The sequence below is a fragment of the Passer montanus genome, unplaced genomic scaffold (genome assembly GCF_014805655.1).
Source record: "Passer montanus isolate IOZ18808 unplaced genomic scaffold, ASM1480565v1 scaffold47, whole genome shotgun sequence".
In the NCBI taxonomy this organism is placed as follows: domain Eukaryota; kingdom Metazoa; phylum Chordata; class Aves; order Passeriformes; family Passeridae; genus Passer; species Passer montanus.
The window spans coordinates 3,413,294-3,440,526 of NW_024369596.1; the positions used below are offsets into that span (position 1 = coordinate 3,413,294).

General features: G+C 49.0%; 1 protein-coding gene across 14 annotated transcripts in view; it reads left to right on the top strand.

The window, feature by feature from the left end:
• The window catches only part of GRAMD1B (GRAM domain containing 1B), a 103,521-nt gene that overhangs the window by 62,614 nt on the left and 13,674 nt on the right, over positions 1-27,233 (top strand). For 13 of the 14 annotated variants that reach the window (XM_039721773.1, XM_039721774.1, XM_039721775.1 and 10 more), the window contains 10 exons: positions 7,570-7,590; positions 15,918-16,002; positions 18,467-18,570; positions 19,585-19,680; positions 20,004-20,084; positions 23,117-23,232; positions 24,175-24,331; positions 24,894-25,083; positions 25,560-25,703; positions 26,284-26,402. In XM_039721773.1, coding sequence (XP_039577707.1) covers positions 7,570-7,590; positions 15,918-16,002; positions 18,467-18,570; positions 19,585-19,680; positions 20,004-20,084; positions 23,117-23,232; positions 24,175-24,331; positions 24,894-25,083; positions 25,560-25,703; positions 26,284-26,402 — 1,113 coding nt within the window. The remainder of the gene's footprint in view (positions 1-7,569; positions 7,591-15,917; positions 16,003-18,466; positions 18,571-19,584; positions 19,681-20,003; positions 20,085-23,116; positions 23,233-24,174; positions 24,332-24,893; positions 25,084-25,559; positions 25,704-26,283; positions 26,403-27,233) is intronic. The other variant, XM_039721777.1, reaches the window with a different exon arrangement.

Consider the following 27,233-nt stretch of genomic DNA (forward strand, 5'->3'; position numbering starts at 1 on the left):
AAGGGTTCATGAGAAGGCTAGAAAGGAAAAGCAAGGAATGGAATGAATAACAAAAGCTCATGACTCTCAGAGTCTGACACAGCTACATCTTTGATTGGTTAAGTGGAAACAACTCACGTGGACCAATCTAAGATGCACCTGTTGGTAAACAATGTCCAGACCACATTCCATAGCCATCAGGTAGTTATTTGTTTACATTTCTTTTCTGAGGCTTCTCAGCTAGAATAGGAGAAAAATCCTAGCAAAGGATTTTTTCATAAAATACCATGACTACACTCCTTCACTAGGGGTTTTCAACAGGCCTTGAAAATCAGCTGTTGCAATTGCTTTTTATCACCTGGATCATGAGATGAATAAGGTTTCCCCTGTGATGGGCCTGTGCATTTCCCCAGTCCTATCCAGGCCCTCTGAGATCAGATTGCACAGAATCACTTCTCCAGCCCTCTGCCCATTCCTTCCATGGCTGCAATGTTATGGCTGCCTTGCCCAGGGTAGCTGATATTTTCCCCAGGAAGGTTTTGTGTCTTTGGACCATGTTAGAAACAGCCTTGTCTTTGCTGTGCAGGGGAAGAGGGTTTCAGGTTTGGCTCTAGGTTTTTGTGTGAGCAGTGGGGCCTGGGATAACACACATGAGAGCCTGGGGTACCAAACAAACCTTTGATTGTAACCCTGGGATCAGTGATGTGTCAGCAGTCAGGAGCACTTGTGCTTGCCCAGATTTTTGAAGTGGGATGTTTCAGCCTGAATAATTTCACGGGCAGAACTCTGATGCCTTGTACAAAATGAATTGTTTGATTTATTGCTGGATTGTGTCACAGACCAGAAATCTTCATCCCCTCCCCTTTGTGGCCACTCAGCAGAGGGAACAGGACTCAGTGGCCCACATTCTGATCTCTCACCACTCTGGGGGGGTGTCTGTGAGTCAAGAGAGGGGGGAAAAGGGTTTTTCAAGCTGAATCATTGGCGTTCTGAGGTTGCCCTTGAGGTCAGCCTGGCTTCCTGTGCACGCAGTGACCTACAAACCCCGTCCCAGTGCTGCTGACACCCCCAGCACGGGCCTGCCAGCACTGTGTTCCCAAAAGGAAGCCATGGGGTGGGAGGCAGGAGGATGCAGGGCACGCTGTGCTGGGAGCCACCCTGGGGGTGCTCCCAGGGAAAGGGGCTCCTTGGGAAGGGGAACCACAGAGAGGATTTGCATCGCTCTGACCCTCAAAATTAAGGTCATGGGAGTGAGATTTTTACCAACACAGTGACTGCTAAAGCTGAACTTTAATTCCTTTCCACAAGGAAGAGGGGGTACAGTGCTCTCTGTTGGGTGTGTGGGTTTTCCTTCTCTTGATCTGCGAGGTAATTTTTCTTCTTTCCCTAATTTCTCTCTTTTCATTCCTGCATGCTTTCTCTCCGATTAAGTCACACAAGCGCCTCTCCAAAGTAAGCCTTCTTTTTTCTCTCCTGTCCCCCACTGTAGAGCTGTCTCATCACTCAGGAACCCTCCCTGTGGTGCTGAGTGCTGACCCCAGTCAGGCATTCTCCTGCTGTGGCTGTGAGAATGTCAGCAAGAGCTCAGCCCCGTGCCTGTAGCTGGAAGCTGGGTTCACTTGCATCACTGGCATCTCGCTGGTATTTGCTCACACAGACTGAGAACTGGCCTGTTCATCACACCCTGCAGCTGCTGCCAAATCATTTCAGCCTTTAAGTTCTTCTTTCCCCTCTCCTTGGAGTGAGCTGCTGTCTTTGCCAGGGAGAAATCCTCTGGAGTTGAACAGAGCCACGATCCCTTCTCTTTCCTTCTTCCCCCATGATTTCAGAAACAAGAGTTGTTTTCCATGACTTCTTCCCTGCTTTTCATGATAAATAGCATTTTTTGTGGCCAGTGATCTCAGCTTACTGCCCTTGCACGCTCTGCTGTGTGATGCAAATATTAAAGATCAGTGATTTCAAGTGAACCCAGCTTGAACCTGGTAGAACAGACCTGTCCCAAATGAATTGTGAGAATTCATGGGCTCGCTCTGAGAGGTGATAAGTGGAAGATCCCTCTGTGGGTGCTTGAATTGGAGATAAGATCGTTTGGGATTTGATCTCACAGCTCTGTGCTGCCCTCAGAAGAGTGGAAAAATCAGAAACACAGGTGGGATGTTGTTGGAGAAAGTGCCAGGCTGTTGGCATTTCCACTTTATGACAGCAGAATGGCTTGGATGGCTTCACAGCAATCCACAGAATCCTTGTCTTGGCCTTTCCCCAGTGGATGCCTCAGGTTTCCTTCTAGGCAGGTTCTCAGAGAGCAGTGCTGGCTCACTGTCCTCCCTTGGTCGTGGTCCTTGTGACCAGCCTGACCTTGCATGGTTTGCTGGTGTCTGCTGGGAGCTCCCTGACGTGGTTTTTTTGGACAGATTGTCCTGTGCTTGGTAGCTGTGGCTGGGATAACTGTGCAGAGGAGCACTGTGGGGCTCAAGTCTCAAGGTGAGGAGTGACAGAAGTGCTGTGCAGGGTCTGGAGTAGCAGAGTCCTGTCAGGATTGCTGGTGAGCCGAGGTGTGTGGGCCAGGACAGGCTGGAGGTGCAGAGGCTTTGAGGACAGAAGAAGCCTGGAACAGAGGGATGTTTGTAAAATGTGTGTGCAGTGCTGCTGGGAGGTGCCTGCAGCCAGCCCCTGCTTCTCTGAGAGAGAAAAACCCAACCACGGTGAGGCAGCTGGAGAAAGTGAGGGAAGTGGAGCCCAGATGAGTTCAGAGGGGAGGGATCCCAGGCAGGACCCCAGCAGCCTGTCAGAGCCTCCTGCCCTGCTCACACGGAATATTCTGAGCTGGATCCATGAGGATCAACAGCCTGGAGCTCTGCTCTGTGCTTCCTCTGGTACAAATGAAGAATTTCCAGGCATTAAACCCCTTGCTTCCCCCCACACAGACAATTCTGTTGTCTGCTCACACAGGGAGAGGTCAGCAACAAAAAAACTGGAGGGCAAAGATTCCAAACTCTCCTTTCTCAGCCTCTTCTCCTCTCCCCACCCATCTCCTGCAGGAAGAATGGTTTGCTTTCCCAACCTGTCTGGCTAATGAGGTGGAACAGCTTGAGCCCATGAGTTTGCTGCTGTGTTGGTGCAATTGCTGCCAGATCTGCTTGAGCTCCCTGCCCTCTTTTGTCTGTGCTGTTCTGTCGTGCTGCAGCGCTGCCGTCAGAGGGAGTGCTCCACCAGGAGTTAAAAACACTGGGATTGTCCCAGGGAGTGCTCCACCAGGAGTTAAAAACACTGGGATTGTCCCAGGGAGTGCTCCAGCAGGAGTTTGCTACACTGGGATTGTCCCAGGGAGTGCTCCAGCAGGAGTTAAAAACACTGGGATTGTCCCAGGGAGTGCTCCACCAGGAGTTAAAAACACTGGGATTGTCCCAGGGAGTGCTCCAGCAGGAGTTAAAAACACTGGGATTGTCCCAGGGAGTGCTCGAGCAGGAGTTTAAAACACTGGGATTGTCACAGGGAGTGCTCCAGCAGGAGTTTTAAGTATTGGAAATGTCCCAGGGATGCTCCACCAGGAATTTTAAACGCTGGAGTGCTCCAGCAGGAGTTTAAAACACTGGAATTGTCCCAGGGAGTGCTCCAGCAAGAGTTTTAAACACTGGAGTGCTCCAGCAGGAGTTTTCAAGCACTGGAATTGTCACAGGGAGTGCTTCACCAGGCATTTAAAAGCAATGGAATTGTCACAGGGAATGCTCCAACAGGAATTTTAAACACTGGAGTGCTCCAGCAGGAGTTTTAAGCACTGGAATTATCCCAGGGAGTGCTCCAGCAGGAGTTTAAAACACTGGAATTGTCCCAGGGAGTGCTCCAGCAGGAGTCTTTAAGCACTGGAATTGTCCCAGGGAGTGCTCTACAGGAGATTTTAAGCACTGGAACTGGCAGAGGCAGTGCTCCACCAGAAGTTTTTAAGCACTGGAGTGCTCCACCAAATGTCTTGAAGCCCTGGAATTGCATCCTGAGGGAATCCTTCCTAGAGCTCTCTTTGCCCCCCTGACCCCACCACTGTGCCATGGTCTGACTCAGCTTTAGGCTTTTCTGGGACAGCTTTCCAAACTGAGGAAAAACCCATCTTTTTGCTAGTAGCCAAGGATAAAATATGTATTTTTTAACTATTTTGCTCTTGCCCAAGGATAAAAGTGGTTTCCTTCAGATTCTTCCCAATGTCTGTACTGTAGCTAATGGTGAATGCTGAGAATTAATATTAAGTTAGGGGAAAATATGAATTTTGGTGCTGGGGGCTGTAGAACCGTTCAGGTCAGGAAGGATCTCAGGGGGTCTCTCACCCAAGCCCTGCTCAAGGCAGGGTTAAATCAGCTTGGTCCAAACCCTTGTCCAGCCACATTTTGCAGCCCTCCAAGGCTGGAGATGCCCCAGCCTGGCCAGGCCCCTGCTCCAGTGCTTAACCACACTTGTGAGCAGCTTTTTCCTCCTCTCCAGGCAGAATTCCCCCTCCTGCAGCTAATGGCTGTTGCACCTTGTCCCTCCAGTGTGCCACGATGGGAAGAGTTTGGCTGTGTCTTCTCACCCACCCTCCCCCTGGGTGGGACAGAGCCCCTTTAGGTAGCAGGCAATGAAATTCTGATTATTTGGGGCTGGGGTGAGGGTTTGGGGAATAAATTCCATCCATTTCCTGGACTTACGGCCATTTAGAAGCTGGTTGGGTAGTGTAGCACAGGAGAGAGGGCTCTGGAATTCTGAGCTCTGGTCCTGTGCCTCTGCTTCCCCAGGTGAGACTTTGGGGATTTAGGGATGCTCCTAGAGCTCTGTGGCATGCCACTCCCTTGGTGAAAAGGTCTGAGTTCCCTGGGAGCAGCAAGGAGTGAGCTGTGGTGCTGCTGCAGCCATGCTGGGAGGCAGAGGCTCTGTTTGGAGTCCCCAGTTCACGTTTGGTGTGTGACCTGTGTCACCTCCCCTGGCAGTGCTTGCAGATGTCAGGTCACTAAACCGTGATATTTCAAAGGCTTAGAGAAAATATTCTTAGAGAAAAATATGAAAAATATTTTTCACGTTCCTCCAAAGGTCTTCCTGGTTGCAGCCCCCTTGGAACCACGAGCTCTGCTCTGTGCTCCTGTAGCATCATCTCTGCAAACCTGTCCCATCTTCTCCCTGTCTGTGTGCACCCCCCTCCTTCTGCTACTTATTTATTTTCTCTTTTCAGTTCTAATGCTTATGGTTTCTTTTTCCAGTATGACAGACTTAACCTGCTCAAAGTAAGAATATGTTTTTCCTTTTTCTTTCTTTTTTCCTCCCCCTCTCCATTTTACTGTCTCTTGATTTTCACAGTTTGCATCTCCCTCTCCATGAGTTTAAAAAAAAAAGATAAATTAGAAAAGAGATTTAAGGGCTGAGGTTGTCTGGATTTGGAACAAGTGTGTTGAACTTAGTGGAGGCAAAAGCTGAGGTTGGAGTGTTGGTATAATTAAGGATGTTGGTAAAATTATGGACATCAGTATAATTATGGATCTCAGTATAATTATTTCTGTGGAAGAGCTTAAAGATGAACCTGCAGAGCTCCTTTATAGAGGACCCTTGATTCAGGGAAATTCAAATGTTAGGAGGGAAAAGAAAAAAAAAATAGTTCCTGCAATGAATGCAGCAGAGGGGACTGAAATCCTGCTGGGCTGTGCTGACACCTCAGCATGGGCACCCTGATTTAGAAGGCACAGTGACAGCAGTGCCTCTGCTGTGTGTGTGCCAATTATAGTTTGATTATGAGGGTTTGTTGGGTTTTTTTTCCCCAGGAATTTCTGAGTTACGCCTTTTGCTCATTAAGGCAGACAGATGGCAAAACAAATCTGCAGGAAAATCACTCCATCTCAGGGCCTGTGCTCCTGAGGACAAGGTGCTGTGTGCATGGCTCAGATTAATTACCCTGGTTCTTTTTTTAGTCCAGACTGGGTTGCATAAGGCTTTTTTCCACGTCCTACTTGCAGAGAGGGATGGGATGACTTCAACCCCATCCTTTATGAATGGATCAGGTATGGCCAAGTATGGAAGAGAGTGGGAAGGAGGAGGAAATTCCTCTGCCTGCAGGAATGAGTGTGGGATATCAGCCATGCTCTGTGTTCAGTCCCTCAGCTCATCTCCTTTCCCCAGGATCTGGGGAAAAAAGGGGTGTTCCTCTTTTTAATTTTTTGTATTTTAGCCTGTGTACTGTATTACTGTGGGGCTTTTCACGAGAGACTGGGAGCTCTGCAATGGATCCTTCAGAAATGGATCCAGTGAGGTTTTGTGGCTGGAGTGGACACAGGGAACGTGGAGCAGGGAGATCCAGGGGTGGGATCAGAGCAGCCCCTGCCTCTTCACAGAAATCTGTTCCAATCTGACCTCATTAACACTTCCCCTCCTTTCCCATGGCAGAACAGGCTGTGTGTCCTTGTGGGCAGGCAGTGGCTGTGTCCCTGTGAATATTCCAGGGAATTCCCAGTGAAATTCCTGCAGCCTCTGTGGCGAGGCACAGCACAGAATGTTTCCCTTCCTATTCCAAGCTGCCTGCAAAGCCTGGAAAATTCTCCAAGGTCAGAAGCAAGATGGCTTCAGAGGGAGGAAAGGCAGTGAGATGTTGCTTCTGTCCTTGTGTGTTATCCTCAGCTCCCGCTGAAGGGTTTGGGAGAGGGGACAGCCTCGTGGGAAAGGCTCTGGTGCCCCCAGGCTTCACTGCCATGAGGGAAATCCCCCCAAAAAAGGGGGATTCCTGTGTCCTGAAGGAGCTCAGAGTCCTGCTGTTGGAAAGCCAGCCTGGCTGCAGTGGGAAGCTCATTTCCTCCTCTCCCTGTGCAGATAAATCTCACCTCCAGCTGAAAATTGCCAAGTGTGACTTTCCAAGCTGAGCCAGCTCTTTTGTGTGCTCCAATGTGATGTGTGGCCTGTCCTCTCCAACCATCTGAAATGCCATGATAAGGATGGGAGGAAAAAAAAAAATCACATGTGCAGATGATGCAAAACACTGTGCGCTGAAATGCTGAAAAAAAAATCCCAGCCTTTTTTTTTTCCTTGCCTAGCTTCTCTAGCGATTTTCTACAGCACTTTTCCTGGCTCTGTGTGTGTGTGTCTCCCTTTTAAAATTCCAAATACCCTTGGAACATTTGCCTTTTGTGGGCAAAGCTGTGTCCCTGCCCTTAGCAGTGCTTCGAGGGCTGTTCAGGGCAATGTGAGTTTTACCACTGGGCCAGTGGAAGAATGAAGGCCCTGAAGAGGTGGCTGGCAGTGGTGGTGATGATGATGATGGTGATGGTGAGCTCCTCTGTTGCTGGCTGGCACTGCTGGTCTGCAGACAAGGTGGCAGCATGTCTATGTGTGTGTGCATGTGGACATGCACACCTTGGCCTGAACTGTTTCCTGTTCCAGACTCCTGCTGCTGGATTTGTCCCTTGCTCCTGTAACTGGGGATGACTGTGTCAGACCACGCTGTGAAACCCATTGAAATCTTCTGTTTAATCCCACTTCCACTTCACTAATGATCCAAACCAGACTGGACCTGCTTTCTCTGTCCCTCTTTCTTGTTGATCCTAAGATCTCTGTGCTAACTAATGCTTCTCTTTTATTTTGTCCTTACAGAAAAGCCAGAGTTGGTATAATGTAAGTACTGCTGTTTCTCTTGTCCCTGGGTGCTCTGGGCTGGGCGGGGGGAAGGTGCCAAGGGGCTTTGCAGTGGCACTGGGGCACTCTGACCATTTCCAGGAGGAGGAGCTGGAAATGGCTCAGCACTGGCAAAGGAGGGCTGGCATCCTGAGCAAAGGGATGCCAGAGGCAGAGAGCAGAAGCTTTGTCCTTTTGGTCACTCTGGTGGTGCTCCCCACATCCTGCACCTCTGGTGTGTCAGCGTGGAATGTGGTGGCAGAGGTGACAAACAGAGCTGCCACCCTGCAAACCCTTTGCATCTCTCAGGGCGGCCCGGGGGCCATAGGGGAATTATTTTCTACCAACCCCAGAGAAACACCAACCTCCCTTTGCTTCTGCCTTGGTGTTTTTCCTTTGTTCTGCCCTGCTCTGGGCACAAAGTCCGTGTCCCCTTTGCACGGTCGGGCCCCCACCCTGGAGGCTCTGAAGTAGCCATAGGCAAATGCAGCAGCCATCCACGGCCAGCCACAGTTGCTGCCCTCCTGCAGCCATCCAGAGCAGGGTGGGGCCAGCAGAATGTGGGATTTGGGGTGAAACAGCGAGGTGGGGTTTGCAGAGAGGAGAGGCAGAGTTAGGACCTTGCTGGGTGTGAACAGCATCGCAGGAGGAGACCCCAGAGGCACAGAGGGACAGAGGCAGTGAATAAAAGAATAAGAATGTTTTGTTTTAAGAATAAAATGCAAACCAAGGTGGGCCAGACTGGTGGAGAAGTGGCAGATAAGGACTGTGAGCAGATGCCTCAGTCTGACCTGGCTGCTGCCAAGCCCTGACTCTGTCACCAGGCTAGAGGTGACTTTGGCTCTCACTGCTTCTGCCTGTAGCTGCTGAGCTCCATTCCCTGCTGCATGATGCTTTGCTGTGCTCTGCTTCTGTGGGTCTCTTGTGTTTTCATGTCCTCTCTATCTTATCTTTCTGTTCTCTTGTTTTTCCTCCATATATTTTCAGCATGAGAGACAGTACATCCGGAGAGTAAGCACTGGCTGCGTTTTTTTTGTGGTTTTCCCCACCCCACCCCATTATTTTCCTTTGTAAACAAAACAAAACAAACCCATTTTCTAGTTAGCAGAGACATTCTGGCCAGATAAAAGCAGCAGTGTGAAAATATGGATGAGGCACAGGCTCCAGGAAGTCAGTCAGTCCTACTTGGCAGTGTTATTTTCATTAAAAATTTGCTAATGCATCTCCTTGATAGAGTTTCCCGTCTTTGCCAGCTCCTTCCAGGCAGGATTTTTCTGCCATTTGGATCATTCTGGTTCCTCCATTCCTCTCCTCTCTGAGGGCAGCTCTAGAAATGAACCACGAAACCTCACCAGTTCCCTTGCCCACATTCCCCCACTCTCATTTTACACAAACCCCACTGTGCCAGTGCAAACTCCACACTCTTCTGTGTGCCAGGCACTGTGTAAACCCACCCAAAAAACAATCCCTAAAACAGCAAATGGGCCTCAAAGATCTGCAGGGCATCACCAGTTTGCTCCATTTTTTTTGCTGCTTTTAACTGGTCTTTTTGTCTCTGGAACACTGCATTCCTCTTTGCCAGCTGGAACCTTCCCTTTCTCCTCTCCTGGATTCCTTTTTCTCTATTTTTTTTCCTTGAGATGCCACCAACTTCTCCTGCCTTGTGTGTTCCCCTGAGCTTTTTTGGGATTGCCATCCCTGCCCCGTGGAGGAGTGGGAGGAAAGGGGTGAAGTGAGCTCGTGGTTGGTTTGGCAGAGCTGCCCCTCTCGCTGGTTGTGCTTTCTCTGCTTGGCTTTGCAGAGGACAAATGCAAACTGGTGCAGGTGCTCTGTGAGATGGAGAAGAGAAGCCCAGTTGGGGGATAAATGCACTCAGAATTTTTTTGTGTTCTTGTCCTTGTGGTGGAAGAGCAGGAGGTCAGTGGAAAGGGAAAGAGGAAAACTCCCTGAGGTGCTTCTCATGCCTTTAGTGAGGAATTGTGTACTTGGAGACTTTGGTTTGGAAATATTGTGGTTTTTAGGGGGAAAAATCTGTTGGTCACTTGTGGTTTAACCATCAGTAGTGTCATCTTTGGGTTGTGTGTCTGCATGGTGAATTATTGTTAATTCATTTATTATTTTAAAAATAATTCCTAAAAACAGACTCAGGCCTTAAAACTAAACCTCCTTTGTAGTTTTGTTTGCTGAAACAGAGATGTGCCTTACCCTGAACCCCTGAGGTGCTCTGAGAGGTGGAAATTTATGTTTTGCTTCCCTGAGGACACCAAGGAGGAGCTGCTCTGCCCGTGGGGGTGTCAGTAACTCCACACTTGGCAGATGACACTTGTCACCCAGCAGATGCCTTTCAAATGAGAGACAAACTGGAGATGCTTTGCTGCCAGGGATAAAATGTCTCTCCTTCTCTCCTTATTTTCTCTGGGTTTTGGGCAGAGGGCCCCATTTCTGTGTCACTGAGCCTGACATTCTGAGCCTGGCAAATCTGTCGTGGTTTTCCTGCCTCATTCTGCCTCACTTGAGCTGTGAACCCTTCTGCTTCCCTGTTCCCAAATTAGGATGTGTGTCTCAATATCCTGCAGCATTCTGCTGCTCTGCAGCAAGGCTTGCTTCTTAAATTCAGCACCAGGAGAGTCCAGAGGATGCTCTGGAAAAGAGAATGAACAAGATGATCTTGAAAAGTTAGAGAAAACTCACTTGACACCAGGGAAGAGGTGAGATTTAAATCCATGAGGTTTTCACTTTGGCATTTACATCCCAAGGTCTGCCTTGCTCTGAATTCCTTTATTTTTATCTATTGATAAAAATATCGGAATATTTTTTGTCTTCCTTTAACTGACACCAGTTATCTCTTTCAGCTGTTCCTAACTATTAGAATATCTGAAATATTTGCTGTCCCAGTCAGTGTGGGCAGGTCAATAGGAGCCCATCCCTTCCCTCGTGTGTTTGGGAGAGCAAAGTCTGCACTGAGGATTGCAGGGAGAGGGACAGGAGCCCTGCTCCTGCAGCTCTGCCAACAAATTTGTGTACACAGGGCAGCCCTCGGCCTGGCAGGAGATCAGAGTCTCAAAAATAGCCCCAAAATGCCAGTGTGGAGGCAGGTAAAGGGGAGAGGCCAGAGTTTTCCTTTGGGGAAATGCAGGGAAAGCATGTGAGGGCAGCTGGCTGAGGATCTGTCGTGGGTTGTGAGGCTTTTGTGAGGAAATCTGAGCAGCTCTTGAGCTCCTGAAGAACACCCAGACATCACAAGGCTGATAAGAAATCAGAGTGCTGTGTCTGTTCTTGGAGGCCTCGTGGATGCCACAGAGGAAGGGAAACTCAGCTGCTGGAAAAGTAAAATGTTCCCTGTAAAGGCAAAGGGGAATTTTGCCTCATTTTGGGGAGAAAATCAGGAACACCTTTCCAGGGGTGGCAGGTGAGCCTCCCTCACCAGCAGCACTGGAGTTTAATGCAAAAATCCAGGCCTGATGAGTGAGCAGGGTGTTGAAGAGCCCTTTTCTCTGTAAATCAGCACAATCATCTTTTAACTCCCAGTAACATTTCATAATGGTTTACTCCCAGTAACCATTTCATCAGATTATTTCTGGAGCAATGTTAACTCCCTGCCTTTCAGGGGCTTTTCATCCTGTCAGGTTTTCCACGACTTTCCATGTGTGGATTACCAGTTGCTGGGTTGTAGAGGCACTAAATTAGCAATAAATTTTTGGTGCAAGCTCCTGTGATGATGAACTCAGATCCATTTTCCAGCCCAGATCCCAGTGATTAATTTGAAGCATCTTCCTTTGCTTTTAATTCACTTTTAAAGGGAGAAAAAGGAAAAATATGGAAAATCTGAGCAACCAGAGTGGCTTTAGAGGAGATGCTGTTGGACAGGTGGCCACTTTCTTTGCTGGTTTTTCACACCCCTGCTGTCAGTGGGGTCTGAACCCTCCCACACAAGCAGGAAACATGTCCTGTTTATTCCAGAAGCAATGTAAATCACAGAAGTCCATCAGTCATGAAAACTGGATGGGCTTTTCCTTCCCCCTCTCCTCCGTGCCTCGTGCCATCTCTGCTCCCTGTTTTCTGTGCTGCCCAAGACTCAGCATTCCTCAGGGTTTGTGTTCTCTGTGTTGTCCCTTTCCCCAGCTCTGTTTGCTGGGAGTTTCCCGTGGAGGATTTGTTTGTGTGGAACAGGGATGTCACCCCAGGGAGATGCCACCCCAGGGAGTGACCCTCGTGTCCCCATCTCCCCCAGGGAGCAGCTCCCTCACCTCGGCAGTGCCACCCTGTCCCATCTCTGTGTTTGCAGTGCAGTTAATGTTTGCTGCCTCCAGCTCCAGGTCAGCTCTTCCCATCCCTGCTGGCACCATCTCTGCAAACACAGGTGGCTGGGGGTGGTTTTTATTTTTGTTCAGTCCCTGCTGGAGTTTCCAGCCAAGGGGCCATTCAGTAAAGCAGTGCAGGTGGCTGTAATGCCAATTTGTCCTTCACAGGCTGCAGAATGCTTTGTTTTAAATCATTCCCTCATCTTGGGGTGCAGATGGGAGCACTGCTGCAGTGCTGAATGGAAACTCCTCTGTGCCCCAATGAATTTGGTGTGCAGCTGAGCAGACTGAGCTTGTCAGTGAGCAAGCTGCCCCCCTGGCCTGGAGCAGAGCTCTGCAGGGGCTGGGTTGGCTTCTTGGTGCTTTTTGAGGTCTGTGTGCCCAGCTCTGGAAGAATGAGGGGTTTATTTCAGTGTTTGCTCACAGCTGAGCAGGTCTGGTGCCCTGCTGTGGGCATTGACCTGGCACTGCCTGCACCTGAGCAGGGAGCTGGAGGGGCTGGGACTCAGGGCAGGGGCACAGGGAGTGCCAGCAGCCCAGGCAGCCTCCTGGACCTGCAGGGACTTCATTCAGCCCTTCATTTCCAAAGTGACCTGACTAATGAATGAATCCTAGAAAGTCCCATTTTTGGGGGAGAACAGTGGGCTCAGAGATGCAGCCAGGAGTGGTGCAGCCCCTCACATTCTGCCTGTGTGGGCCTCCCATGGCTGGTTCCTCCCAGCCACATCCTTTATTTTTATCTATCACCTGCCTGAGTATTTTTCTTCTTCCTTTAACTGACCTGAGCAGTGAAAAGACACAGAATCACAGAATGACCAGGTTGGAAGAGACCTTCAAGATCATCGAGTCCAGCCCAGCCCCAACAGCTCAACTCAACCCTGGCCCCCAGTGCCACATCCAGGCTTTGTTAAACACCCCCAGGGATGGTGACTGCACCACCTCCCCGGGCAGCCATTCCAGAACTTTATCACCTTTCTGGGAAAAACTTCTTCCTGATATCCAGCCTGTGTTTCCCTTGGTGCAGCTGGAGGCTGTGTGCTCTGGTTGTGTCAGTGCTGCAGACAGAGCCCAGCCCCAGCTGAGCACAGGCACCTTTCAGGAGCTGTGCAGAGTGAGGAGGGCACCCCTGAGTCTCCTTTTCTCCAGGTGAGCACCCCCAGCTCCCTCAGGGGTTCCTCACAGGGTTTGTGTTCCAAACCCCTCACCAGCCAATTGTCTTTTTCAGGTGTTGCTAAATATCAGGAATATTTGCTGTCCCAGTCGGTGTGGGCAGATAACAGGAGCCCACCTGTGTTTGGGGGAGCACAGCCAGCCTGAGCAGTGCCGGGAGTGGGACAGGGGCCCGTGTGCAGGGAGTGGGACAGGAGCCCACGTCCCAGGCTCCCCTCAGCCTCCCCAGCACACTCTGTCCAGCAACTTTCCATGACAGGAAACATCTGCTGGAGGCAGGGCTGGGTTACTGCCGGGCATTGGCCGCCAGAGCTCCCCAGCTCCAGTGACTCCAGGCATGTGGAGTCATTTTGGGATCTTCCCCGCCCGCCCCTTCCATGAGAAGCAGAGAGACTGAGGCTGCCTTTGAGAGCAGGGACTGCAGGGCAGAGCCTGAGGCACTGAGGAGGCAGAATCACTGCTTTTCTGCTTGCAAGGAGGGGGAAAGCTGAGCTGGAGCTGTTTGCCTCCTGTCGGGTCCCGGGAGCCGCGTGAGTCGCTGTGTGGGATTGGGGCCAGCACTCCTGGACATTGGGGCCCTGGACTTTTGGGGCTTGTGCTGCCCTGCTGACACCCCCAGGGCTCCTGCAGGGGATGCCCACAGCCAGAAGCTGCTGAGGCTGCAGCAGGAGAGCACGGAGGGAGCCCAGCAGCACAGTCACCCCGATGAGCCTCTTTGGGAAAAGTCCTCTGGAGGGGAAATCCTCGCTGAGATCCTCAGGGGCCAACTGGGACGTGCTGGGTGTGGGCAGGAGAGCAGGGGAAGGCACCTAAACCCAGCTGAACTCCTGCCAGGCTGCACCTCTGTCGGCTCTGGACATAAACAGGGAGCAGTGGGAGCAGGAGGAGCAGAGCTGGAGCGGAGCTGGGGAGCTGAGCAGGGCTGGGGAAGGAGATGGATTCCCTGCTGGAGTGTGGCTCCCTCTGGGATCTTTGCCTGGACCAAGAGCTGCCGTGGTGGGACCCGGAGGGACTTGTGGACTTCTCTGGAGGAAATGCCAGCCCTGGACCTGATGAAATCCCAGCTGTGAGTGTCTCTAAACTGGAGCTGGTTGCACCCTGGCAGAGCTGCTGGGGCTGTCAGAGCCTCTGCTAGGACAGGTTTTAGTTTGAGCCCAAAGCCCAGCCCTGCAGGGATTATAATCCCTTTTCCCCACTCTGTCCCCATCCTGTCTGCTTGTTCCTGGAAATCTTGGGCTCGGGCTCCTGCTGGAGCCCATCTCAGACCAAGATCTTTTCCAGATGTTCAGGCTGGGAGTTTGGTGAGTACAATTCATATTTCTGTCATCAGCTGGTTGGCAGGTTTTACTCAGAGTGAGATCCCTTCCTCTGGGCCCACGGGGCCGGAGCAAGTGTTGCAATATTCTGTTTCTGTTCCACTGAGCTGCTGTGAGGAGCAGGGAATGCTTTTGGGGGCGAGGGGTTGTCTGTGATTTGACAACCAGCATCAAATCTGCTGTGATCTGACAGCTTTTGGCAGTGCTGTGAGGCTAATTCTAAATAAATTCTGTATTCCTCCCACCCCTGTGGCTCCACCACCATTCTTAAGCAGAAACTGCCTTCTCTAGTCTCAGAATTTTGGGGCCCTTGCTGGAACACTCCCACATTTCTTCCCTAGGAGATCAGTGCCTCTGGATTGTTGGATAAAGAGGGAAAATGTTGTACCCCAGGTGGCTTCTTCTCTGTGTTTGTGGGAGAAAGAACAGTGCAGATTCTCTGGGAGATGTAGGTGGGACAGGGGTGGGCTGGGGAATCCTGAGCTTTTGGTGACTGGTTGCTCATGCTCCTCTGGCAGGCCCGAATAACGCATTTTCTGGGGCAAACCCCCCATTTTCTGGGCTGAATCCCCTATTTTCTGGGGTAAATCACCTATTTTCTGGGGTAAATCACCTATTTTCTGCACTGAATGACCCATTTTTGGATGGTAAATCACCCTTTTTCTGTGCTGAATCCCCCATTTTCTGGGGTGAATCCTCTATTTTCTGGGGTGAATCACCTGTTTTCTGGGGTAAATCACCTATTTTCTCTGCTGAATTGTTGTATTGCACTAAGACACGGATTCTTACACTGAATCACCCATTTTTGGTGGTAAATCACCCCTTTTCTCTGCTGAATCCCCCATTTTCTGTGCTGAATCACCGTTTTCTTGGGTAAATCCCCATTTTCTAGGCTCAATTCCCCATTTTCTGTGCTGGATCCCCCATTTTCCGGGGCGAATCACCTGTTTTCTGGGGTAAATATTTCTGTCCTGAACCCTCCATTTCTGGTGGTAAATCGCCCCTTTTTTTGTGCTGGATCCCCATTTTCTGTGCTGGATCCCCGTTTTCTATGCCGGATATCCATTTTCTTTGCTGAATCTCCATTTTTCTGTGCTGAATCGCCCATTTTTATTGATAAATCACCCCTTTTCTATGCCAAATCCCCATTTTCTGTGCTGGATCCCCCATTTTCTGTGCTGGATCCCCATTTTCTGTGCTGGATCCCCATTCTCTGGTGTGACTCCCCCATTCCCTGGGGTAGCTGCCCCATTGCTGGTGATTTGGCAGGTGACTGCTGCAAGCAGAGCCCAGGTCCCACCTTGGACAGCGTGCAGGCACAGAGAATTCCTCTCTCCAGCCTTCCCAGCCTGGATTGCTCTCCCAAGCCGGGCTCTCCTCTTCCTCTCCCTCCCTGCACAAAGCCCAAACCCTCCCATAGCTGCGATGGGAGCTCCTCAGTGCCTCTGCCTCCCCTCTCCTGCTGTCCCCGAGGTGTCCCTGCTGTCCCCACTCCGTGTCCTGGCTGTCCCTGTCCTCAGCAGCCCCTTTTTCTCTGCAGGTGTTGAGCCCCACGTACAAGCAGCGCAACGAGGACTTCAGGAAACTCTTCAAGCAGCTCCCGGACACCGAGCGCCTCATCGTGGGTAAGGGCAGCCCCAGGGGGCTCTGGGGAGGAGAGAACACACACCCAGCCAGGTTTTCATTCCTAAATTCATCCTCAACACCAGGGCTTGATGGCCAAAATGGAGACAGAGAAGTCCTGGAGCTTTATTCCAATCAAGGGAGAGGCCATGGGGCATTTCCCATGGGATCTGTCAAATTTTTAGAGGATGCAGCCTCCTTTTTATCCCAATTTCCCTCTCTCTATCCCCACTGACTGAGGTACTTGAGAGGTTCAGACTTCCCTACTACAAACCCTTTTCTAATGTGTACCCCCCCCTTTATTTTTTTCTTTTCCTTGTGTCAATCATTGGAATTCCTATGGAATTTCTGGTTCTTCCCATTGTTTCTCTCATCTCTCAGTATCCAGTTTTATTTATCAGCAGACCCACTGTGAAAGACAAATCCCTCTCTTTCCATTCGTCAGTCAGTGGGATCCTTCCCTTTGTTTCTTTTATCTCTCAGTGCTACTTTTATCTAGCCATTAGTTTGTAAAGAGAAATCCCTCATTCCTTTCACCTCCAGACATTGCCACTGACAGCAAACCTGGAGCACAGGCAGAGCCCCATTTTCAAAGGGCTTTGCACTTTCTGTTGGGTTTTCTTCATTTGGTGGGGGATGATGTGATTTTTTTCCTCCCTTTTTCCTCCCTCTTTTCCAATGAGAGGAATAGCAGATTTCTCTTTACAAACAAGCGGTGGTAGATAAAGCCAGCACTGAGAGAGAAAACAAACAACGGGAAGGATTGCACTGAATGATGAATGGTAAAATATTTGCTTTTACAAATAAACTTTAGGTTTGCTGATAAATGAAATTGGACATTGAAAGATGAAAGAAACAATGGGGAAGAAAAACCCCTAAATTCCTTAAGAATTCAAAAATTAAAAGGCAGGGTTATATATTAGAGGGGAATCTCTGGTATCAGGTGTTCTGGGAAGTCTGAACCTCTCAAGTACCTCAGCCAGTGGGGAAAGAGAGAGGGAAATGTGGCTGGGAAATTGGGATAAAAAGGAGGCTGCATCCTCCAAAAATTGGAGAGACCCCAGGGGAATGCCCCATGGCCTTTCCCTTGATTGGAATAAAGTCAAAGGACTCCTCTGTCTCCTTTTTGGCCATCAAGCCCTGGTGTTTGTGGATGAATTTTTCTAACACCAACACCCCTGCTCACACAGGACTGCCCCTCCCAAACCTCACCTCCCAGCCACAGCTGCTCCTGTGCCCTGCAGAGCTGGGGATCCCCTCCTGTGCCCCCAAACCGGGGGGAAACTCACAATGACACCAGGAGGCAGAAGGGAGAGACAGATGGAATGTGGAGATAGCACCTGGGGTGCTGCAGGGCGAGAGCTGCTGGGCAGAGCATCAGTGAGGGGCAGGGACTGTGTGTGACAGGCCCCTGGAGGAGTCAGCCCCGAGAGCTGGGAGGGCAGAGCATCAGTGAGGGACAGGGACTGTGTGTGACAGGCCCCTGGAGGAGTCAGCCCCGAGAGCTGGGAGGGCAGAGCATCAGTGAGGGACAGGGACTGTCTGTGGCAGGCCCCTGGAGGAGTCAGCCCCGAGAGCTGCTGGGCAGAGCATCAGTGAGGGACAGGGACTGGCTGTGGCAGGCCCCTGGAGGAGTCAGCCCCGCTGGGGCTCAGGCTGCCTCTACCTTGGAGTGCCTTCTCTTGGTGCTGCTGCTCATCCTCACCTTTAGGCTCTCCTGGTGCCTTTTTTTGGGCTTGCCTAGAAACAGAGGCCAGACAAAGTTTAAAGCATATGATAATATATTAAATATATCCATGTGTATATGGATTAAATATATCCATATTTATATATATACACATATGCATATATTTAAAATATAAACATATAAAAATAAATAATATAAATATAGCCATGTTTCTATATATACATATATATATATAAATAATATAAATAAATCCATGTTTATATATATGCACATATATAAAAGACTATAAATACATCAATTTTTAATATATATATATTATATTTATATATGTTAATATATGTTTATATCCATAAAGATATTAAATATGAAGTTCATATATTTAATGAAGGGCCTTCAGCTATATTAAGGGCAGTCAGAGCCTCTCCAAGGGGCTACACCCAAAATGGTCACAATTTTTTCAGACAGATACAAGTTTGATCTATTTGCACATCAGGGGTTAATTGTCCAATTACTGTTTCAGGTAATGAAGTCATGTTCCCCCAGTTTTCTCTTTTGTTTTTACTTTTTGGGGCCTAGGGCTGTCAGATGTCCTTGAGTTTCAGGCCCAGAGGAATTATTTTTTCTGACCAAAAATTGAAGAGTTAACTACACTTTATATGGAGTTTAGAGTCCTGCACTGGTGCAGCTCAGGATTTAAAAACCACAAAGGTAAAAGATTAAGGCATCAGTGGCACCTTGTGGCGTTCTGCCCCTCACTGACCGCGTGCTGTCCCCCACAGATTACTCGTGTGCTCTCCAGAGGGACATTCTCCTGCAGGGCCGCCTCTACCTCTCTGAGAACTGGATCTGCTTCTACAGCAACATCTTCCGCTGGGAGACCCTGGTGAGGCTCTGCCACTGCTGCTGGACCCGGGGCTGTGTTCAGATTGGCTTTGGAAAGGCTCTTCTGCTGCCTTTCTCAGCAATTCCTCACTTTTTTGGGTGTTTTTCTGTGCCTGGGAGACCCTGGTGAGGCTCTCCCACTGCTGCCGACCCCAGGGCAGTGCCCACATTGGCTTTGTGGGGCTGTGTTCAGATTGGCTTTGGAAGGGCTGTTCCTGCTGCCTTTCTCAGCAATTCCTCACTTTTTTGGGTGTTTTTCTGTGCCTGGGAGACCCTGGTGAGGCTCGGCCCCTCCTGCCAACCCCAGGGCAGTGCCCTCCTTGGCTTTGGAAAAGCTCTTCTGCTGTCTTTCTCACAAATTCCTCCCTTGCCTGGTGTTTTCCCTGCCTGGGAGCCCCTGGTGAGGCTCTGCCAGTGCTGCCAACCCCAGGGCAGTGCCCTCATTGGCTTTGGAAGGGCTCTTCTGCTGCCTTTCTCATCAATTTCTCCCTTTTTTTGGTGTTTTTCCCTGCCTGGGAGACCCTGGTGAGGCTCTGCCACTGCTGCCAACCCCAGGGCAGTGCCCTCATTGGCTTTGGAAAAGCTCTTCTGCTGTCTTTCTCACAAATTCCTCCCTTTCCTGGTGTTTTCCCTGCCTGGGAGACCCTGGTGAGGCTCGCCCACTCCTGCCAACCCCAGGGCAGTGCCCTCATTGGCTTTGGAAAAGCTCTTCTGCTGTCTTTCTCACAAATTCCTCCCTTTCCTGGTGTTTTCCCTGCCTGGGAGACCCTGGTGAGGCTCTCCCATTGCTGCTAACCCTGGGACTGTGCTCAGATTGACTTTGGAAGGGCTCTTCTGCTGCCTTTCTCATCAATTCCTCACTTTTTTGGTGTTTTTCCCTGCCTGAGAGACCCTGGTGAGGCTCGTCCACTCCTGCCAACCCCAGGGCAGTGCCCTCATTGGCTTTGGAAGGGTTTTTCTGCTGTCTTTCTCACCAATTTCTCCCTCTCCTGGTGTTTTTCCCTGCCTGGCACAGCTGACAGTTCGCTTGAAGGACATCTGCTCCATGACCAAGGAGAAGACAGCACGGCTCATTCCCAATGCCATCCAAGTTTGCACTGACACTGAAAAGGTACATCCCACCCAGCTGAGGCCACCCCTGCGTGGCTGGCAGGGCACTTAGAGTGTGTGGGGGGTTTTTCCAAGCTGGGAAAAGGGCTGGGAGCAGGGCTCTGGCTGGAGCTCAGGTGTGGGGCCAGGTGAAATATCCAGCACATCTCCAACAGAGCTGTTTCAGGGCTCATTCCCTGCTGAGAGCCTGTCCATGAGCTTCACTCTGTGCTCTGTGGAGGGCTCACCCCAGCTGGGAAGTGACCCCAAACAGCCTTGTTGTGTTCTTCTCCTGTTTTTTAGCTTTTTCTCAGCTGCTTTTTCTCTCCCTCTCTCCCCATCCAGCACTTTTTTACTTCCTTTGGGGCTCGGGACAGGACGTACATGATGATGTTCAGACTCTGGCAGAATGCTCTGCTTGACAAGGTACAGAGGGAAACCTCAGAGCTGGGGGGGATGGATGTGGGCAGGAGCATCACTTCTGGCTGAAAAAACACCCAGGGACAGCAAAAACAAGTGTTTGGGCAGAAGGGACATGAAACACAAGTGGTTTTGGGCAGTAGGGACATAAAACACCAGTGTTCAGGCAGAGCAGGCTCATGACTGCAGAGGCAATTCCCTCTTTTTTGCAGGGAATTTTTTTGCTGGTGTTAATCACCCATTTTCTGGGGGAAATCACCCATTTTCTGGGGGAAATCACCCATTTTCTGGGGGAAATCACCCATTTTCTGGGGGAAATCACCCATTTTCTAGGGCAAGTCACCTTTTTTCTGCGGTTAATCACCCATTTTTTGGGGGAAATCACCCATTTTCTGGGGTAAATCACGCACAGTAGGTGCCACTCTGCTGAGGAATCAGGGTCTGAGGAGGGAATAAATTTTTTTTTTTTTGGAAGTCTGTAATTCCACAGTGGAGCATGCCTCAAGAAAGCAGCAGGAATAACTCACAGTGCAGGCAGAGCTCTCAGTAAATCTGTGCTCCAGGAGTGTGGATCTCCAGGCAGGACAGAAAATGAATGTTCAGGGCATCCCAAATCCGAGTGAGAGCGTTTGTGGGTGCAGGGTGCACTGGGTGGGGGCTCAGTGGGTTGGATTTTAAAATAAATCTGCTCCTGCTGTGCCAGAGACCCTGTAAATCCTGGGTTTGGTTTGAGTAGCTGTTCCACAGTGGGGAGGGGATTTCTGGCAGCAGTAAACCTGATGTCACACTGCTCCCAGCATTTCGGGGTGTCCTGGCTGGAATTCAGACCCCGCTGGAGGAATGAGGCACCAGGAATACCCTGTCCCAAAAAAAGTGGGGTAGGATTTAGGAGCAGAAAGGATCACCTTGCCTGTGGTTGTAACCTGAGCAGATTTTGGAGCTCCCAAGGAAATTCAGCGTCCTTGCTCTCAAGGTCAAGGCACAAGGGAGCTGAGACAGGGGGTGATAAACACAGGAAGCACTTCCAGAGCTCTTTTTTTCCAAATGTGGGATCTGTAGCTGGCAGGAAAAGGGGAGAAAAAGCTGAGTCCAGTTTTCCTGATAAGACAAGGGTGTGAGTTAATGTGTGTGGGAAGGAGGAGCAGTCAGATTTCTCTGGATGGAGTTCCTCATTAGAGGCTCTTTTTTCCTCCATGCTTTTGTTTGCTGCTGTGGGGAGCTAGATTTAAAAATTCCTGCCTTATCCCATCCAAGTACTATGGGAAGAAATTCCAGCCAGCAACTCAGAAAAATTCATTGGGTTTGTTTCCCCTCATTACCAAGAAATCTTTGTTGTTGGTTATAAGTTTCTTAGGGGTAAAAATCCCCTTTCATGCCTGTAGCACATCTTTAAATCACAAGTTTTCCTGCCCCATTTTGCAGAGCCTCATGTCACAGTCATGTGGTGATCACTGACCTGCATTCCTAAAATGGGCTTTTTTCAATGGGCTGGATAATTATTTTTTTCTTTTTTTCACAGGGGTGTCTGGTGACACAAACTCCTTTTGATTCCAAACCGTAGCAGAAAATGTTTTTCTTCATTGCTTTAGATAATTTTAATTAATTTTTTTTAATGTTAATATTTTAATTTTTAATATTTTTTTCTAGATTGTTTTAGATAATTTTCCCTGAAGCTGGGATTCTTCAGGCAGCTTTAATTAAAAAAAAAAAGTTGAAAGGGGGAAAAAAACCAACTCGTAAAGTCTTGGGGTTTGATGGAGCAGCAGACACTGACTGGGGGCACAGAAGAGGTGGGAAAAGATCAGTGGAGGTTTAGAGCTTCCTTTGGGACATTCCAGCCCTGCTCGGTGGGAAATGCCATCCCTGAGCTGCTCTGGGTGTACTTGCTGATATTTCAAAGGAACAGGAGACTGTGGCATGGAAAAATCACAGTGTCACATCTGGGGCAGAACCTGGGCTGCTGGTGGAGGATTATTGGTGACAGGGCTGTTTGTGCTCCATGGGGGAATCTCTAGGCCTGAGATTAAATTAATGGTAAAATATAATAATAAAAAAAATATAATAAAACATTGCATTGTACATATATTGCATAGATATTACATGCATATACATATATATATTATATTATTATTTAGTATCATATATAAGTTTATATATTATAGATATTGTATATAAAATATAATATACATTTAGTATTTTATATATTACATATAATATGTAAAATATATATAGTATTATATAAAGCTCTATATTCTATGATATTTATTGTGGTTTATTATATTTATAACAAGATCTTAATTACATATATTTATAGAGCATATTAACTATATGTTATGTAAAAAGTAACATTTAAATAGAAATAAATAAATAATATTTAAAATTATTACTATAATATATGAAAATTATATATTTATAAATATATGAATACCATTGTTAGTATATTTATATTTTATATATTCATATAGTTATATACATATATAAATATATCTAAATATAAATATAATTATATAAATAAATATATATAGAAAATAGAAATATTAATATAATTTTAATATATTGTATAGATATAAATTATAATTTATATATATTTATATACATTTATATATTATGTATATATAATATATATAAAAATTAAATAATAAAAACTCCACAAAATGAAATTTCACAGAGCTGAGCCCACAGAAAGGCTCTCACCTCAAGTATCAGCATCTCTCACTTCTTTCATGGCAAGGAATGTCCTGGCAGTGACAGTTCCAGACTCTCAGTGTGTTGTACACTCCTGGCTGCACACGTGTGACATTCTGTGTCCCTGTTGCAGCCCCTGTGTCCCAGGGAGCTCTGGAATGTCCTGGCAGTGACAGTTCCAGACTCTCAGTGTGTTGTACACTCCTGGCTGCACACGTGTGACATTCTGTGTCCCTGTTGCAGCCCCTGTGTCCCAGGGAGCTCTGGAATGTCCTGGCAGTGACAGTTCCAGACTCTCAGTGTGTTTTACACTCCTGGCTGCACACGTGTGACGTTCTGTGTCCCTGTTGCAGCCCCTGTGCCCCAAGGAGCTCTGGCACTTTGTCCACCAGTGTTATGGCAACGAGCTGGGGCTGACCAGCGACGACGAAGACTACGTGCCTCCTGATGATGACTTCAACACCATGGGGTGAGTGGGGAGGGCTGAGCAGAGGTGGCCCCAGGGGAGCAGGGGGTGCTGCATGCCCCAAATGCTGCCTGTGCTGACACGTCTGGGACCTGGATCTGTGCTGGCTCTGGGATGTGTGATGCCTAAAAGGTGGAAGTGGAGGGTTCCTCATGGAAGCTGGTGATGCCTTGGGTAGTCTGGCCGAGAGGGAGGCTGGAGAGAGCTAAAGATAAAGCAGGGATTTAAAAGGATCTCCTCCATGGATGCACCTTGGGCAGCACAAGAGCCCAGCCAGGGCTGCCCCAAGATGAACCCAAATGGTCCCAAAATGCTCCCTGGGTCTCTCCCTGGGCTCAGCTCTGCTCCATGTGCACATTGCAGTTCAGTGTCCAATCCCAGCTTTAGCCCTTGAAGGTCCATCCTTCTTGTTTTTCCAGCCCACTTTGTTTGTGCTCTTGGGCCTGAGATTTGGATCATTTGTCCTTGGTCCCCAAGGACAAGGGGGACCAAGGACAATTGGTCAATTGTCAACAGTTCCTTCTCAATTCCTAGAGCAGGAATTCTTTTGTCTCCCTGCTCTGTGCACAGAGCTCACCATCCCCTAATATGTAGCTCAGAACTACACACTAAAGCAGCACAGAATCTGAAAACTAGGAAAGCTAAAACTGAAGGCATCACTGGGAGGGACTGAAATGCCTGCTGAGCCAGCTGAGCAATTCTAGAAAAGCCAAAGCACCCTGGTCACAAGGCCGGGCAGTGTTGCATGGCCAGAAAATGCTGATGCTTGTCAATCCCTGCGTAAACACCCAAAAAACTGGGGCTTGCTCTCCCCTGCACTGAGCCATTCCTGCTTCTGGACAGCCTGGAAACTTCATAGAAACATTCTCACTTGCTCTGTGTGTGCAGCTGTAGCTGTTGTGAGAGGGGTAACCATAAAAACCTGTGTTCTCTGTGGCGTCCCAGCTACTGCGAAGAAATCCCCGTGGAGGAGAATGAAGTCAACGACAGCTCCTCCAAGAGCAGCATGGAGGCCAAGCCAGAAGCCAGCCCTCAGCTGCCAAAGAAATCTGTCACTGCCAGCACCCTGACCTCCACGGGCAGCAGTGAAGCCCCAGCCTCGGTGAGTTTTCTCCTCCCCTGGCAGCAGGAATTTGTTTTCCCTGAAATCCAGCACCCCGTGGGTTGTATGAGGTTTGTTCACCTCCAGCTCCTCTTCCACTGCTGCTGATTTCAGTCCTTGCTCAGTGATTTTGTCACTGGGACTCTCAGCAGCAAGAGCATTTTCCTTTCTGTACTTCTGGATGAAAAGTTTTGGACATAAAAGGATTATAATTTCTTCCCTGCCTTCGCTTATTCCGTGGAAAAGAGTGTGTATTATGGCAGAAGAGACCTTGGTTAGATATTACCTCAGGTTCTTTTAGCTTGTTCAGGAGCAAAACCAGTATTGGACAATATTGTTCTTGTCTGAACAAAAATCCTGGTGGTGTTCAAAGCTTGCACACTGATTTTTTGAGAGGAGGTTTTACAAACACTGTATAGCAGTTGTCCTTCTCTCGCTGTTTAATTTCCACATATGTTAAGGCCAAATATTCAGAGATTGGCTCAGAGATGTGAGGTGTTTTGCAGTAAAGCCCATTTGCAGGTGCTGATGCTGCCCTTGTTGTGCCCTGTCCTTGCTGCAGTTCGATGGAGTGCTCCCAGAAGAGGAGGAGGCAGTGGCAGAGAGTCCTGTGGAGAAGGACCTTGGCATTGCCAACATCATGGGAGAGAAGATCGACATCATTGGCCCTGTGAACTCCCCCTCCCTGGACTTCAATGACAACGAGGACATTCCCACGGAGCTCAGTGACTCCTCAGACACCCACGATGAAGGTAGGTGGGGAAAGGCCACTCCATCAGGGCTCCTTCCAGCTTATCCCATCCCTCCTGTGAGGGAATGGAGTGGTGACTACTGAAATCCTTTCCTGGACCCTGAAGATGCAAAGAATTCCCACTGTGGGCTGCAGAAAGTCAATGTGTTTACATTTTAGGATGTGGTTAAAAATTTTAGAATGTGCCTAAAATAATTCATTGTCCCTTCCCTATGTAATTAATTATCCCTTCTGATGTCCCATCTTCTTGCTCTGGGATCAGTGCAAAAGAGTTGTGTTGCCTTGTGAAAGCTGGCCCGGAACAGAGGCTGGACAGTTACAGAATAAAGCAGGGATTTATTCAAAGGATCTCCTCAAAGTTCTTTAGACTCCTCCTTTAGATTCTTCTTGAAATATTGAGGTCCTGGTGTTGTAGAAGCACATTTTTCATCACCCTGGAGGGTCATGGCTGGACCTTGAGGCTCTCTTTGCCCCCAGGAGAAGTCCAGGCCTTTTACGAGGACCTGAACGGGCGCCAGTACGTGAACGAGGTGTTCAACTTCAGCGTGGACAAGCTCTACGACCTGCTCTTCACTGACTCCCAGTTCCAGAGGGACTTCATGGAGCAGCGCCGCTTCTCTGGTGAGCTGCTGCTGCTGCAGCTGCCCAGGGGCTGCACGGGGAAGGGAGCTACAATTTTGTCTGCTTGGGTGACATTCGGATCAGATTTTGGGACAGAGTGGCCTGTTCAGAGTGGTGTGTGCAGGACCTGTGTGCCCATCTGGTTTTATTTTCTAACAGCTGGAACAGCTTTTTTATGGAAAAAGCTGATTTTCTTACCTTTTATCATCACCTAAAGCCTGGTCTTCTGTTCAAGGCTTAACAGTGTGAGGGAAAAGCTCTTCTAGCTCCACACCTGACACAGACAGAGGTGCAGAGAGAATCCCTTGGTGTGTCATGCTCCTCCTTTCCCTGTAACTGTAGGTTTGCTGAAGGAGATAAATCCCCAGCCTTTCCCCTCTCCCTGCACTTGAAAGAGGGGAAAATACATTTAGCACAGGAGGCCTTTGTTTCACACTCAGCTGAGCTCTAGAGCAGCCAGGCTCCCCCAGGGGAAGGAAATCCCATCCCCAGCTTGGTTTTATGGCTCTGCTTTTCCCCAGGGGACTGACCTGAGGTCCCTCCCCAGTCACTTCACTGGAATGTTGTTTTATCCTCTCAGATATTATCTTTCACCCCTGGAAGAAGGAGGAAAATGGCAATCAGACCAGAGTGATCCTGTACACCATCACCCTCACCAACCCTCTGGCCCCCAAAACTGCCACAGTCACTGAGACTCAGGTAAGTGACACTGGAGCAGGCCTGGGGTGCTTGGTACAAACTTCTCTGAGAGTTATTTTCTTGTCCTGAGCATGTTTTCATTGTCCCTGTCCATTTTTAAAGAGATGATCTCTTTAAAAAGGTACAAAAGGGGAAAAATGCACTGGGAGGAGCCAGGATGGCTGTTTCTAGCAGGGAGGAAAAGCCTCTTTCCATGTCCAGAAATGTGTAAATACTGAGACTGAGCTTTAGGGATTGCTAAAAGGGAGCCAGGAAAAGGGGTCTGAGCACCACATTTCAGAGAGGGGGATGCCAGCAGCAAGGTGGGACTGGTGAGGGTGTGAGGAGAGGTGCAGGGAGCAGAAGGGAAAAGGGAGAGCAAAGGGAGGTGCACACCCTCAGATAAACAAACCATGGCTTATTTAATTCTGAGTTTGGCTCAACCACCAAAGCACCCCCTGTGTGTCCTCACTGCAGAGCTGGGTGGGAATAATCTGCAGGAGAAGCCATGCTTTGTCCAGGGATCTGTGCTTAACTGTGTCTGTCTGTCTGTCCTCTGGGCGAGGTTTGCTCTGGAGCAAAGGCAAAGCACATCAGAAGTGCTTAAAAGAAGGAAGTGGTGTGTCCTTACGGTGTTTAGAATCACAGAATGATTTATGACAGAGAATTCATTAGCTAGAATTTATGCTAGAACCTCAGGTGGGTCCCTGACAAGGCAGAAGAGAGGTTCCACTTGGAAAGGTCCCACTCAGAGAGGTCCCAGCGAGCCAGTCCCCACCTGGCACTGCATCTAACACCTCTGTTACAAAATCCTAGAGGCACGAGCTGAATGCCCTTTTAAAAATGTACTCA